The following is a 16,504-nucleotide window of genomic DNA, read 5'->3' as shown; positions in this document are numbered from 1 at the left end:
ACTGCAGGGGTCTTAAAAGCTACAATATATATATTCGTTTTAACTTAATTAATTTTCAGCTATCTGATGACCAATTGAACAAAAGGCTAACCATATAAGTAATGAAAGGAAATTTGAACATGGCGCTTAAAAGCAGTTCAAGCAGTTCATCTCAGCAGTTCAGTTGGCAACGCGAACATAAAATCTACCGGTTTGTGACTCAGCTAAAAGTTAGCAAGGACAACGTTTTGGTATTTTGTAACTTAATTTATTTAGTTTGATTTGTTTACATTTGTTTCCATTTAGTTTTAATAGGAACATCATTTTAAAGACCAGGAAAGTTTTCACTTTTGAAAAACCTATTAAAATGATAGTAATATACATTTTTTAATGTTCTTAAAAATATAAATTATACGAATATATGTATATATGTATAACAATTTTAATTGAAATAAATAATACTTGCAGGGTTCATATTTAAAACAGGAGGGTTTCTTACAAATATAAATAAAAAAAAAACTACAAAAAAAATTTATTTTTTTGTGAGTACTAATATTTTTTTGTATATTTATTGAGTGACATATCCAAATATTTTTTAAATATATATCAAGATATATATATATCGAGATATATTTTGTTTTCCAAGTATTAACTTAATTAACTTAAATATCCAGTTTATTTGCCTGAAATTTCTCGCAGTGCATGTTTCAGAGTCGCCTATAACACAGTGTGCACTCTCATCGGCGCTCACACCGTTTCCAACCGTCGGATCGTGCGGACGCAAAAGATGTCGCGCGTCAAGTGTGTTGATCGCCAGCCGAAATAAATGAAATTAATAATGAAAAGTAAAAGTGTTTCTTCAGTGAGAATTGAATGACAGGCTGCTTAAATTTATAAAACAAATACATACATACGCATAATCCAAACCAAAGTGTGAGTTTCGGCGGGAAAAGCGCAGTGAACCCGGCAAACAAATCAAACGACAAGTGTTTGTGGGATGCACTTGGGTGCAATGTGTTGATGGATGTGTGTGTGTGTCTCTCTCTGTGTGTGCGTGTATGTGTGTGAAGCTTTTGGGATGAATGTACGTGCAGGTCCTTTTGCGGCTCCTTTGCATCCCTTTTTGCAAAGTGGCGCTATTTTCTGTTTGATGCATATTGTTCTCCCATTGCAATCAAAACGGAGTTGGAGCCACAATCACACACGTACAGTGGAGACTGCCTATAATTAGCTTTGAGCTTAATGCATTTAACAAAATATTTTTAAAGGGCCTTAAATGCAGATATACAGGATATGGATATACAGGCTTACTTAAATCGTATTGTTTACATATTGTATTTAGACTGTGTATTATGTTTGTTTTGATTACCAAGTGGATCTGATTTTCCTGATCTAAACCGGTTCTAAAAAGATGATCAATAAGTTCAGACGTTTTCAATCTATAAGTAATTCGAAGTTTCCTTAGTTTCTTGTCCAAAAAATAGGTCGCGGAAATATTTAAAAATTCGTCATACAGAAGTCAGACTGTAGGGCCAAAGACAAAGGCTCCTACTTCTACGCTCAACCTCAAGCTGCATATGAGTTAATATTTGTCTAGTTTTTGAACATGCCGCTTTTGTCTCAGCCTTTGTGTTCCCACTCGGATTCGTCTGACGCTGAAGCTGACGCTGTCGCTGTCGCTGAAGTTGACAAACCAACCAGGTCCTGGTCCACTTTGGATCACGGCGTCTTTGAGGCGATGGCCCGGGGACTGGGGGGCCTTGGATGCAGGGTACTGTGGGCGAAGGGATGTATGTAGGGGCAGCCTGCCGGCATCCACATCATCACAGCAAATAGCTCCACTTTCCACTCTCTCGCCGAAAGTGCTATCCTTTTGCAGGATACCCGCGCTGGCTGTGGATGCGCGGGGGTGCGGGGAGCACTCTCTGGCGCTGTAAAATATGCAATTAGAAAGACATCAAAGCACAGTCGCCGCTCAACTCAACGCTGATAGCCCTGCCACCCTTCTACACCCTTTTGCACCCTTCTCCTCCTTTTCCGCCCACCTTTCACCGCCCGCCCCTTGTAGTACACGCCCCTTCCCCGACGCCTGCTTTGGTATGCGCTTTGACACTGCCACAGACAGGCAGTGCAAGAAATATGTGAATGTTTTCCCAATTGTATGTTGCATACATTTTAATAGCTCAGCAGTCAGACATTTTTAATACGTTAACATTTTTTAAAAGCTATAAGCAATTCGCCATTCAATAAATAAGATCTTAAGATTATAGTGCAAGTTTATGTGCAATAAATCGCAACTAAAAGCGAAATGAAGCCAACAAAAAATATATTTCTTTAAAATATATATATTGATAATAAATAGTGATATTATATTTATATTATAGCCAAAATAAAAACTATATATTTTTTCTTGTTTTATTTTTTAAGCTCATGCAACAAACTGATTTCAAATATGTAGAGTGATATTTTTCAAGCATTATTTCTGTTGACTTATATAAGCTTAGCACTATGCAGTTTTTTTCATAACTATATATAAATATGTGTGTAAATTAGCTAGTCTTTTTTCGAGTGCAAAGTGCAAGGACACTCGGCGAGAAGCGGAGAGGGTGGAAATGAAGGCTTTCGAAAACGCAACCCGAAACGAGACTCATCATTAGTGCTCCCCCGCCACCGCGGCTTGTAGTTGTCACTTTGTAGGCCGCTACCGCTGGCGCTTTTTGATATTATTTATTTATATTTTTCACTTTTAATAAAATGTTGTCGCCGTTGCTGTACGGCAATGCCTTCGCTACTTTGCCTTTGTGGAAGGCGGAGGAGCAGGCAGCGAAGAGTTGGGAACGTTTTGCCAAACTCGCGGCCAAGCGAGGTCAATTGGCTTAATTACTGTGTGACATCGTGTGTACAAGTGGCGATGGCGTTGGTTATGTCGCTGGTTGTAGTGATGATGAAGGCGGAGGCGTCTCCAAATTCCTCCACATTCGCCACCGAGTAAACAGTCTTGCGTTTATTCATGTATATTCCAACAGATAGCTCATCCCCCTATCAATAGAGTCTCTTGTGCGGGAGACCATTAAATTTAATCGTTTTTCGTTTTTTGTCTGCGTTTTTCAATCACTATCTAGTAACGAGCATCGCAGCCCCACTGCCCATAAACATATACACTCGGAAATGCAAGCTTCAGTTTTGAGTGCTTCACTTAATTTAAATCATTTTATAATACAAATAAATAAAATATATTTATATTCATTCAGCTCTCAAAACTCCAAGCTCATATCCCGCTAAAGTATCAGTTGAACTAAAAATAATATTTAAACCCCAAAATATTTCTCTCTGTGCAGGAAAAATCAGTTTGTATATAGTGAGAAGTAGCGCGTAAGCGTCGCTTATCGAACGGATGCCAATTGGCCATGTGTGCATGTGGATGAACCCAGCGAGACTTTTGACTTGTGACACACTCATTTCCTTTCGATGCAACCAGTAATCAGTGTGCACAAAATGCACTCGACATCATAATCAGTGGAAAATACAAACAAACAAGTGCATATACGAGTACATTTCAAACAGCAGACAAAACAACGATAAAAATGCGCCTGCGTGGCTGGGAAATGCTCCTGCTCCTGCTGCCCTTCGGAGTGGTCAGTGCCGTCCGGCAGTTGGAGGAGAACCAGAGCACCAAGAACGAGCACCAGCATTCGGGGGAGCGACAAGTGCGTCGTCGAAATAATAAAAGCAATGCCTCCGTGGACCACCATCGCCATGCGCCACCTGGCGGAGTCAAGAAGAACAGTCGCAGCCACTCCGTGAGCCTGGATTCGGATGACTACGACTGGCTGGATGCGGACACCAGTGAGGCAGTCGACAGCTCCGAGGTCACGGCTGTGGAATCTGTAAGCTCGTCCGGCGAATCGCATGGTAAGTTGATAAGCAACGCCAGCCCTGTGACCTTTTGCTGGCACATCAAAAGCAGCCGCTTATCAGTTTGGTTTGACCCACTCATAGTGACAAATGACTTGGAAATGTATTGAAAGTTCTATAATGTGAAAAAGTGTTTTAAAGCAAAACAGAAGTACGTAGTATGCATGCATATTTATGCATATAAAATAATACTAATATAAATAATATAAATAATACTAATAATAATAATACTAATATTTGCACTAAAAGTGTAAATCGAATCAGTGAATCGTCAGTCAGATTCATACAAACTACCAAGAATTTATTGATTAGTTCTTTCTTCCGCGGATTTGTGCATGATTTGCAGCATATCTAAGCATTATATATTTTCAGTTCCTGGTTTTTCGAGTTCATTGCTATTAGGCCAATCTGGTTCTCTAATTTATTTGAACGTTGTCACTTTCATTCGGCCCGCATTTTTAGGGCTGGTCAGTTCGGCTGGAAGTGGAGGAACCGGCAAAAATATGTACAAATTTTACAGCCCCTCCCACTTTGATTTGCATGTAAATGGAACCACACTCGCAGCCACTCACTTAATCAAAAGCAATAATTTGCTTTTGAGCGCGAACGAAATGTTTTAATTGAAAGTGCTGATGCGGATGACGATGCCACTGTTTCCAGATACAGATACAGATACTCGCATCCGAGTGAGTGCGTGTGCGCTTGTGCTCGAATCTAAATTGAAACTGTGTTAAAAATTAGTTTAAATTGTTGCAAAGCTGGCTTCTCTGATGGCGCCAGCATATGTGCACAAGTAGGAATCCAAGATATGCTTCTCTTCACTTCTGTTCTCATTTCTTCGCTGCTTGTTTTATTAACTCGCCACTCGAGTGAATTATGGTGGGCCGGGGTGTCAGTGTATGATAAATGTGTTAGATTTCCAATGAAATTTTATGGCCTGCACACATATATGTCGCCGCCTTGAGCTTAACTGATTGTACTCTTTTGTGGCTCTTTTTTGCAAAAGGAAATTCTTCTTTGGCGCAACTGCGCGATGTTGTGCATCCGAAATGATGTGGATTGTGCGGCATTTGAAGTGATTTGCATACAAATGGCCATCGTTGATGTTTCATTTGGATATGCGCTGCGATCGTAAAATAGCTATTAAACAATCATTTTCCTTGCACTCACGTTAATCGAACGGGTGGTCGGATGTGTCCACTCCTTTTGATTTTTTTCATGGAAGTTATCTTCCCGCAAATGCCGACAACTTGGCGACAAATCAGCTGTGATACTTGACATGCGACAGCGAATCCGGAGACTGCCATTCGGTGGACTTCTTTATTTTTAGCAGTCACCCCATTCCACGGATCCACGGATCCAAACAGGAAAGATACACAGCAGTGGGAAACACCATTAAATTAGACCATGTCGAGTTGCTCTTTGAAAAAATGTTGAAAAGGAACTAATTGGATTGGATTAAATATTGTTTTGCTTATGCATTAACCTATTAAAGAACTAATATGAAATAATAAGTAGTCTGAAGAGTTTTTTATTTGCATATATTTATTTTTATTATTTTCGAAATGATCACCCATTTTCTTTGCGTGTAGTGCGTTGACAAGCAACTTAGATCATTGGCCAGAGGAGGAAAAAACCATCGGCAGGCTGCGCAACTTTGCAACTTAGACTGAAATTAAGATGCACCATAAAAATAGCACTCAACGACACACTATACGCAGAGTAGCAGGCACAAATGAAAACATTAACAGTTTTAAAAATAAATGCCAAATAAAAACCGTATCACAAGAATCGGTGAATCTCAAAATGGCGTATAAGACAACGCCCGGGAAATCAAAAAGGCATTTTCCAAACGATTTGTCACAGTTTCGCATTTGCACATTTGATTCCCCAAATCGATGTTCATAGGCCGCGGCCAAAAATATATTTCGGTGGACTTCAAAGTAAATTTCCGCTAAAATTAGTCACTCAACCCGAGGAAAAAGATAAAATGCGACTGTCCGGACTCGCTTGGCCGCAATGAAAATGGCTGAGCCAAAAATACGTGAGTTTCCGAACAAGAAAACCGGGGGAAATCTTAGCAGTTTCCACTCCACCCCCTCGTCCATAGTTGCCTGCCCTGCTTTGGCAATTGCACACTTAATTAATGGGCACTGCTTTTGATCTTCTGTGAAGTTCAGTAGCCCCCCAATTCCTGACGCAAGTGACAAAAACTGAAATTTTTCACGCACTCAGCGAAACTCTTTGAACCCGCCCTTTACGCCCAGCCAACTGTCACACGTCCAAGTTCCACGGATCCGGAGTTTCAAATCCGGAGATGGGAGATCGGAGATGGGAGATGGGAGATCGGGGACATGTGTCGCAGATGTCAGACATGGGAAACGCTTCCCTGTAGTGATGGGCATCATGACGTGATTTTAGATCAGATCGTTTAAAGTGATCTTCAGAGGAGTACTCCCTGCATCAAAGATATTGCATTCGTGTCACGACTTTCAGTTCCCTTCGAACAAACTCATTCATATTCATCTGGTTGGGAAAAGCAGGCTATCTCGTTGTTCAATCTGCAGTTCAATCAGAATAATGCCAATTATAGGTAGGTGAGACAAGCTGCTACAATTGACGGCGCATAAATCTTCAAGATCTTATAGCACAAAGAATTGAAATCAGATTGCGGTTTGAATTCTAACAAGCTGTAGCTAGTAAACTATTTCATATTTCAAATAATTCTCTTCCATAAATATAATAATTTGTTCTTATTATTATGCATTCTCTTATGAACCAAACATTTTATTATATCACGGTGCCATCGCTGATCCCAAAACCAAACGACTCATCGTGCTCCCCCATTTCATTTCGCAAGAAAAGTTCAACACCCAATGAGCAATCCTCCAAATGAACCGCAGCCAGATAAAAAGGGGAACGAGTACAAAAACCAAAATAAAAAAAGAAAAGAAAAGGAAAACAAGCCTTAAGTGCTTAATAAGTAATCAGTCACCCAGGGCACTCGTAGATAAGCAGGATACCATTCCAGCCACCTAATTAGTGCGACAAACGAAACCCCTCCTTGATTCCTTGATATGCCGTGAAAGTCCCTGTGTGATTTGTGCCAGAGGAAGTGTGTGTTGCAACAGATCCAGCACAACATGTGGCGATCATGATCATGGTCATGATCCCGAATCGGGATTCAAGAATCAGGAATCGGGCATCAAGCGAATCTGACTTGGCGAACCAGATATCTGGCAGATATCTCGCTGCGTTCCGAGGCATTTATTTAAGTTTTAATTTACTGAGTGGTGTCAAAATGCGTGAGCCAAGCCATTAAACCCTGATATGCTGCACTTTGCCAACTTAACTTCTTGTTTTCCTCGCGAGACATGCTTATTTTCTGTTTGTTTGCTTCTCTTGCAGATATCTTCACATGTTGCAATCAGGTCTTCGGCTCATGTCGCACAGCATGCGAAAATGTAAGTATCGCAGATCGGGGGAAAAGGGGAAAAGCGGAAAAGGGGGTCTTAGTGGGTAGGATTGATCATATATCAAAAATGCATATGAATGCTTCAGTGGATGCAACGGGTGGCACAGACAAGGGCAGCACTTTGATAACAGTTTGGAAAATTTTCATTTCAGACTGGTTTAAGACAAAAGTTTCTTTCTAATTTATGGATTTTTAAGGCAAGCAAAAATTGAAGAAAATTATAAGTAAAATATTACAAACTTAAACTTCTTTTTTTACTTTTAAATTAGAATATTTTCTATTCGCTAATTCATATACGGTTTATATTAAGGTTTTCATACGAGTTCATCAATGAATAAAAATCATTTAAATATAAAAGACGTACAGCGCATAATATAAAAGCCTATCAAAATTAGTTTTTAAAATATTACTTTCTGCCTTTGCATACATTGTCCAATCTAATACTTAAACTCATAACAATTTGAACACAAAGTGATGAAGCAGGCGCCTGCTGCACAGTGAAAACCAACGCGAAGGGAAATGATGTGTCTGTCATAAATATTAAACGCTAGCCACAGGCAAGTGACCATAGGTACGAACACCTCGGACAGCAGATCAGATACAGATTGAACAAGCCGATAAGGTGGAAAAACTACTGATCAAGCCACAATGCATTTCCTGGTATTTTTATGAGCCCATGAATCCTCTTTCCCTCATTATGAATGGAGTACGGGCCGTGCATGCCGAGCAAAATACATTTAGAATTCAATAAACGTTGATCCGTCAGACTGTCACACGCAGAAAATTCATTGAAAATGATTATGACAGGTTTTAATGGTCGTTCGATTTCGGTAGAACTTTGAATACCATATCCACATATCCACATCCGCTGGCATTTGATTTCGGATTTCAGATTACAGAGCCTTGTGCCAAAAAGGATTGAAAAATCCACACAAATTGCATTGTTAATTAGCATAAACTGGCAAACAGGTAATTGCACTTCAATACCGAACCCAGACCAAAAGCCCAGTCAGCTACAGAGAAAATAAAACCTAGGAAGTAAGAACAACATTACTTCTTTCAAAGTTCAAGAGTGGATATAAAAATACGAAATTAGTCAAAATGCAAGCTGATTTTAATAGGACTTCAAGTGGCTTTTGTTGTTCATTTAATTTCTTTCCGTGCAAATTGAGAGCCAGACGAACCAGTTTGCCACTCAAAGTCATTCATGAAAACCCCAGCCGGCTGAAAATCAATTTGTTGTCTTTGCCAGTGAGTTGAGTGAGTGTCGTGTGCGCAGTTGTCGGTAGTCTGCCCCGACTAGGAGCCCCGATTTAGTTGGAGGCAATGCCGGCAATCAAATCACTGACATCATTTAACTTTGTAATCATAACCATTCTCCACCCAAAACCAATTAGTTTTCCCAGCCGAAAGTGGGCTGTGCGGCTTTGCCAATCTTTTCATTTAGAAATGCAAATGAAGGCATTAAATCTTTTGGCCAAATTGAAACTGACAAACAGGATAACCTAGCCAAGCCAAGCCAACCGGTTGCGTTCCCATGGGCGTTACCCAAATCCACTTTTCAATTGCTCGGCTCTCTCCGGTGTGCCAAAGATTAGAGAGTTAGATCTTACAAGTGGGTGTCGGGAAATTGGAGACCCCTTGATATCCGACTCCCCACTCATCTCCACACACAAATTGTTCTACTCCTTATCCGCTGAATGTGTGAAACGTCGAACCCGAGACGGCAGATCAGTGCGAGATAAGTGAAAATTTACGCGCGTTTTATTATTGACAAAATGCTCGGCGTCTGATAATTGCAACAGGCAATCCTGTGGGCTCCTATCTGATGAGATTCGGCGGTGCCCAGGTGGGCAGCTTGTCCTCGAAGAGGAACCGAGGACAAGGTTCCGGTGGGATGCCATGTGCATACAATGTGCCATGTAGTCATCCGCGTGTGTGGGAGTGCGTGACATGGCCACGGACACTTCATTAACAAAACTGCAACAGACATGCCCGAGGCCCAATCTTCAAAGGGGGGGAATCAGGCGAGGAACTCACATGCAAGAAGTGCGTTCCAACCAGGGGCGTAGTCGATAGGAGGTACCCTGCAATTCGGAAATAAGCATGTCATTAAATAGATGGGCGGATGTACTTTTAAGTGTCCTATCAACAACATAGGAATAATAGTAAAAAAGAAGGTAGATTTTAATTATCGGTTGTCATCGCTGAAATTACGAGGGTCGTTTGATAAGTCCGTGACTTTTTGTATTTGCCGCGCACCTGCTCTAAATACAACACTGCTCCTGTCAGCAGTTATCGATTAACAGCTGACTGTAAAATTTTGAGAAAGCTGCGTTTTTTGGTTTGCGTTTTATAGGCATTGAAAGCAGACGATCTCGTGAATTTTTTTTGTCCATCAGGACAATGCACGGGTGCACACGTGTGTAGTCAGCATGGCAAAATTTCATAAATTGGGCTACGAACTGCTACCCCATCCAGCATATTCTCCAGATTTAGCCCCCTGTGACTATTTTTTGTTTCCAAACATGAAGAAATGGCTCGGCGGTAAGAGATTCGGGTCAAATGAAGAGGTCATCACAGAAACAAACGACTATTTTGAGGGCCTTGAGAAAACCTATTATTTGGAAGGAATAAAAAAATTGGAAAAACGCTGGACTAAATGTATAGAGCTAAAAGGAGATTATGTTGAGAAATAAAACGCTTCTTTGACGAAAAAAATATATTTTATTCAAAAAGTCACGGACTTATCAAACGACCCTCGTAGTTAAATGTAGGTATATAAATAAGAGGGGGCTACTTTAAAAGTGTAATTGAATCGACTGGGAAAGCAACTAGGAAAATATTTATAGCAATTACAGTTTGAACCGCATTTAGAGTAAACAAAACTAAAATTTTAAATTCATGAACAACCTTTGGTAAAAGATTCTCCGCCAAGATGCACTCCCCCTTAATTCCACTGCATCTCCACCTCAGTTTATGTTAATTTGTATTTATGGGAATGCCACCAGGCTCAAGATCCAGACAAGTTCCGAGGACAAGCACACGAAGTATCTTGAATAGACATCGCTTTACTCAGATTACTGTGGCAGATACGTGAGCGAGTCTCGGCGTGGAGTGAGCCTGAAAATTTGTTATTGAAGTTCCCTGGGCCCGTTCTTTATCGATAGAAGGAAGCAGCCAGAGAGGGGCAAATGTTATTTATGATGGTGTCGGGATGAGAACAGCACTCAAAAATGTAACATAATACGCCAAAAACTACAACGAAAGGAGCAGGAAAGAAGTGCAACCTGCATGTTTTGAGTCCTGTATCCAAAACTTAATACCGACCCTGAATGCAACCCCATGCACTCAGACAAAACCAATAAAAAACCCTTTTAAAGATTGTACCCCACAATCTTCGGATTAAAATCAAACACCAAATACCGCAGTCTATAACATATTCTTTTTAAGTAAATGCTTTATTTAATAATTGCTTAAAGCTGAGAAGAAAGCACCTAAGATTTTCCTGAGTGTCGATACTCTGAGACTGCGCACGGAGCACTTGAAGTCCAACAGGTTGCGGGTCAGGAGTTGCGGGTTAAGCGCATGGTCGATGATTAAGTTTGATTGCGATTAATAACTTGTTGTCTATTGCAATTTATGCATATTTTTCCAGTTATCTCTGGTGGAGTATGCCACTGCCACTGGCGGCGATAGTCGCGATGAACTGCACAGATATTGTCAACTGCACCAGGTGGAGTTTTGGACCTGCGTCAACCAGACTTTCGACGGTGAGTGTGTAAAATTAGATCATAAAATCCATTAAATTATATGTATGTATTTTGGTTTTCTGTTTTCTTTTCTGGCAGCGGTCACCCGTGGAGCCGACTGGTCGGGCAGACGCTGCTGCCAATTTGGAGTCCTGCCCCATTGCCGCAACGTCTGCGCCACCTCGAGTCGCTCACCTGTGCAAAACTGTCGGCGCAGCGACGAGCAAACGCTTTACGACTGTCTGGAGCGGCAGGAGGCGGCGGATCAGTGCTGCGGACAGGCCCGCACTTCCGAGTGTCTGGAGGTAGGGGTCATGAGAGCTATTCATAAAGTATTGAAGTATTTAAAAGCCTTTAAAAATCGGACCTCATTGGAAAATACATCTATACTGTTTCTTCTATTGATGAATATATAGATTTAAATATCTGAATATTTTACACGATAATAATGACTAATTATTTTTAGGCTTGTCGAGCCGTTTTCGAGCCCGCCAACGACAACCATGACCATGTGGACATCAACGGAGCCTGCGGAGATCGCAACGCGGATGTGATTCAGTGCGTAAACAACCACACGGACATGACCCCACTGGCAAATGCCGAACAATGTAAGTGAACTAATCTTAAAAAATTAAAAGTACCCAAACTTAATGTTCCAAAACTATTCCTTAGACATCCCCTGTTGTGAGTACAGCAGCAAGGAGCATTGTCGCCACACCTGCCGGAATCTTCTGCGTCTAAATGCCACTCTTATGGAACGAAGTGAGGTGATCTTCTCGCGCTTGGAAGCGGCAGGATGCGGGTCACCACTACCACAACTGCCCTTCTGGCAGTGTTTCCTAACAGTGACGGGTAAGCTGTATGTGCCGGGAGGAGCAGGAAGAGCTGGGGGATCCTTTGCCCAAGGACGCATATCGGGCCAAGGCGGATCTCTGGGGGAGCCCAACCACCTGGGAATGGATGCGGCTAAGAGGCAATGCTGCGAACAGGCCAGCAGCCACAAGTGCCGGCGATTGTGCAACCAGATCTTCACCAGCAATTGGTGGGATGCGCGCTCCAGTTTTGAGAACGAGTGTATGGACCAGCCTGGAGAGCGGGAACTGCGACGATGCATAGAAAGCGTGGATGCTCCATGTGAACTCGGATGCCAGGGCCTTAGCTTCTGCTCCAACTTCAACAATCGGCCCACGGAACTCTTTCGCAGCTGCACGCCAGAACATGATGCAGCTGCTCGCGAGGATTTGCAGCTGCTGCAGCAGCGGGGAACCGTCAGAGTTCTGGGACAGGAGCTCTTCATCAAGAACACCAGTCGGTGTGCTCCGGACAAGTGGAGGGCTTTGGTGTGTGCCCTCCAACTGAAGCCCTGCACGCGAGTTGGTCTCTTCAACGGCATTTGCAGCGAGGATTGCCACGAGCTCTTGGATGAGTGCCTAGACTGGACATTGCAGCACCAGCGACCAAAGGACATATGTTCCCGGTTAAAGGAGAACGATGATGATGCTCCACTGCCTTGTATATCCCTGGGCAGCTATCTGAAAGCAGGTGATGCCAGTCCCGAGGAGTTCCAGGGTATCACTTCACCCTGCGCCAAGAAACCCTGCAATGGCAGCGAAGTGTGTATCCTGCAGCGAGGAGGCAATCAAGGCTACTCCTGTATACCCGGCTGCAATTTGGGACAGGATTCCAAACTGTTTGTACCTTTCGGCTCGTACGTGCGACTTGGAAAAAGTAATCTCCATAAGAAACTGGAAGTGGGTCAGTTTCCGCTGGCCGAGCACATAGTCTGCTCGTGCGGATTACAAGGTCGCCTGGAGCAATGTCAACCACTGCCGAGCTATATGCACGCCCACTGCACCCTTCCAGGAGCCAGGAGCTACCGGCATGGCTCTTCATTCTACCTGGAGTGCAACCTCTGCAGTTGTTTCGCCGGAGAGATCACGTGCACCAAGCAGCAGTGTCGTCTGCCAGGATTTGCAGATTCCGGTTACACGAGTCTACCGTGCAATTGTCCAGCTCACTATGTTCCCGTGTGCGGCTCCAATGGGAACACTTATCCCTCGGCCTGTGTGGCCAAGTGCCATTACCCTGAGGGGGAATACGTCTACGGGGCCTGCAATGCTCGGAATGCCTGCCAGGCAGCACCACCAAACAGTTGTCCCTCCGGAACGCAGTGCTTGGACAGCAGGAAGGTGTGCCTGGCCAGCATGCAGCGACCTTGTCTGCAATACGTGTGTGGTAAGTTACGGAGCAAAAACGCTTTATACCCAAGATGCATACTTAAAAAGATACGACATTCTATAAATATTTCTTGAAATATTACAATTATCTTTATGATTTCTCCATTGCAGTCAATGCCACCGCTTCCAACTGTTCAACCTTTCATCAGGGTGAGGTGTGCGACGCCCAAGGACGGACTCATGCCAATGCCTGTGCCCTGCTGAAGGCCAATCCTCAGGGTCAAGTGGCCTACTGGTCCGCCTGTCAATCGAGTCGCTTCAATACCTCACCGTCACCAGTCTGTGGCATCAATGGAGTCACATACAAGAGTAGTTATGCGGCCAGAGCGGAATACGTGCTGGTGGATTATGTGGGTCGATGTCGGGAGGTGGGACTACTGGTCAGCGACATGGGAAGACGCTGCAGGACGGTCCAGTGTCCCGCTCCCGTATCCAAGCATTGTCGCTTGATAGTTCCCCCAGGAGCATGTTGCCCTTTGTGTGCGGGAGGAGCCTTCAGGATCATCTACTCCAGAAAGCAATTTGATCGCGCCATGTACGGACTGAGGGCACAGAGCAGCACTCTTTTGACATTGCACGGGGTGCTCCAGCAGCTGGATGGACTGGTGCAGGTTAGCGAATGCCAACTGACCGGATTCGTCACCATGGAAGTGGGCATCTTTGTGGCCATAGTGCCGGCCAGCAGTATCAAGCGCCCAACGCGCCTGATAATGGAGGCTTGCGCCCGGGAGGCGGAGAAGATATCGTCCCTAATCAATGCCCAATCGCCCAGGATCACAACCAATCTAGCTCTATCCTGTTTGACAGTATCGCATCTACTAGAACCCACGCCAAATGGAGCAACATCTTATGGTTCCCACGCCACTTGGATACTCCCCTTACTTCTGTTAGTTTCTAGATTAATCATAGCCTAAGTTAGTCCTAGAGGAGTGTGTATGATCTGACTCAATCAAGTGAATTCTTGGTGCCAATTAATCCGTTAGTCTAAGGAGATGGAATGTGCCTTCAACTGTAAGGAATTGACCCTCTGTACCATGTGATATTAGCTAAATTAATTCTTAAGCTTTAATGTTCTTTTATAGTTATTATTTAATTCATGCCAGGGACCGTAAATCATAAATGCTCTTTGTTTGAAATAATTTAAATGTATGTTATAATTTGTATACCCCTTCATGGTAACATCTAAGAAATTAAAAAAAATTCTTTTTAAATCTGGATCGTAAAAGTACAAAGAAATTAATGGACCAAAACCCGCTATTGTACCATGGCCACATGGTTATATTCTTATATCTTTAAATAATTGTAATATATTTATTTTTGGTCCCTGGCTAGCGTTCGTTAATGACCAAAGCATTGTCCGCCTAGGAGTATCGCTAGTCTAATAAAATCCCTTGAAAAAAAGGAACTTGAGATGAAGCATGGCTTCCTTTATTGAACCACTCCAAGTAGATCCTGCCGAAGCTCTATTATAATAAATGTACGAAAAGGGTAGAAAGGGTTATCGCTTTAAGAAGTCTCCATGGGCACCACCTGGACGCGTTCGGTGACGAGGAGGTCCTTAATGTTGGTGTGCAGCACGGATGAGGTTCCGGTCTTGAAGCGGTAGTCCAACTGGCGCTCGCCCTTCTTATTGGCCAGCTCATAGTTGCGCAGATACTCCACACTGCCCTTGCGGATCACACACAGATCGATGTTGGATCCCGAGCCCAGATCGTTGAACACACCGGAGGCAATGGCATCGCGCACCAACTTCTTACCCTCCTCCTCGGACAGGTCAGGTCTCCAGCGGCTTTCGAATACGGTCATGGCGGCCAGGGAACCCGATCCCATGGTGGCATACGGCAGTTTATCCGAACTTCCATGTGGGTGAATGGAATAGATGTGAGGTCCGGTCTTATCCACTCCACCAAGCACCAGGGCGGCGCTGATGTGTCCCTGGTAACGGAAGAGCATCTGCTTCAGCATCACATTGGCGGCCACGACGCGCACCTCACGCTCCGTCTGCAAGCGATGCAGCTCCAGCTGGGAGGAGATCAGGTCCGTTGTCATCTCAGTGTCCGCAGCGGTTCCAGCTCCACAGCAGCTGAAGGGTAAAGATTTTCGTTAAGTATTGATACTTTGCGTGTTGAAAAAGAAACTTCACATCTTTTCAACTAAATAAGCCCCTAAAATCTAAATTATAATCTGTTATGTTTCAATCAATTGTAAATAAGAATATAGACTTTGAACCAACGAAAAGTATTATTCATGTTTGTCTTAGGTATCTTTTTAAATTATGCACTATTATATTCCTATATTCCGGTTGACATCATTATGGTTATGTAGAAACTACTTGGTGAAGACCTTCGTATTCCTAGATTTTCAGACAATTTGGAGGATAGGATGGATACAATTAGGTGTGTCATTTGAAAACCGGCGAGGTCAATGCAATATAGACTATGTGGATACAGGACGTGGCTCCACTTTTGTAATATAGCACAGAAGAAACCCTTCCCTTCTTTTCCAGCATTATATTATCCATTATGCACTTGTAAGTGTTCATTATACCTGCCGCCTGTGACTTACTATATATTTTTGGCCAGGTAATGGATCTTGGCGCAGTTCTTGTCTGAGACAATCGGTCCCTCGGTGGCACGCGTATCGGCGCCCAGGATAACACCATCCTTGTAGATGATGCCAACGATTGTGGTTCCCGTCTTGGTGGTGGTCGGTGGCTTGAAGCCTCCTTTCAAAAGAGTCGCATTGCTGAAAGCAAATAAAACACCAATTAATAAAAGCCGATGGGGGATTGCTGGACAACCCGGATGATTCTAACCGCTTGCAGTTGTCGAAATTGAACCCAGCGCGGGGCAGATCGCGTGCGTTATCCAAATCCATGATATATTCTTTTTAATTCAACTATATTAGCAAGGAAAACTAAAGGTTTAATTCTGCCGAGCGCGATGACAAACAAAATTGTTAAAGGCGTGATAGAGCTGGAAGTAACATCGATAATCTATCGATATATACTGATGGTCTTGATTAGCGATAGTATTAAAGAAAAAATATTCAATTTGTAGGTTTTTTTACTTTAACCTATGTAATTAATTATACCACATCTTAAACATTCACTGATGTACATACCGCATTTTAATGTTGTGGATTTT

At 43.0% G+C, this 16,504-nt stretch overlaps 2 protein-coding genes across 2 annotated transcripts; one reads left to right on the top strand and one right to left on the bottom strand.

The window, feature by feature from the left end:
* Positions 1–632: 632 nt before the first annotated feature.
* LOC122617078 (reversion-inducing cysteine-rich protein with Kazal motifs) lies at positions 633–14,626 on the top strand. The gene is made up of 8 exons (XM_043792763.1): positions 633–912; positions 3,318–3,891; positions 7,303–7,358; positions 11,028–11,142; positions 11,221–11,426; positions 11,588–11,729; positions 11,794–13,356; positions 13,470–14,626. The coding sequence occupies exons 2-8, from the start codon at positions 3,564–3,566 to the stop codon at positions 14,270–14,272; spliced, it is 3,213 nt and encodes a 1,070-aa protein (XP_043648698.1). The 5' UTR covers positions 633–912; positions 3,318–3,563; the 3' UTR covers positions 14,273–14,626.
* A 138-nt stretch (positions 14,627–14,764) lies between these two features.
* Positions 14,765–16,334, bottom strand: LOC122617079 (proteasome subunit beta type-7). The gene is made up of 3 exons (XM_043792765.1): positions 16,174–16,334; positions 15,924–16,103; positions 14,765–15,441 (listed from the first exon to the last, which is right to left on the bottom strand). The coding sequence occupies exons 1-3, from the start codon at positions 16,233–16,235 to the stop codon at positions 14,865–14,867; spliced, it is 819 nt and encodes a 272-aa protein (XP_043648700.1). The 5' UTR covers positions 16,236–16,334; the 3' UTR covers positions 14,765–14,864.
* Between the last annotated feature and the right edge of the window lie 170 nt (positions 16,335–16,504).

The sequence above is a fragment of the Drosophila teissieri genome, chromosome 3L (genome assembly GCF_016746235.2).
Source record: "Drosophila teissieri strain GT53w chromosome 3L, Prin_Dtei_1.1, whole genome shotgun sequence".
Lineage (NCBI taxonomy): Eukaryota > Metazoa > Arthropoda > Insecta > Diptera > Drosophilidae > Drosophila > Drosophila teissieri.
Note: the sequence above shows the minus strand (reverse complement) of the source record. Positions and strands in the feature narration are given on the sequence as shown.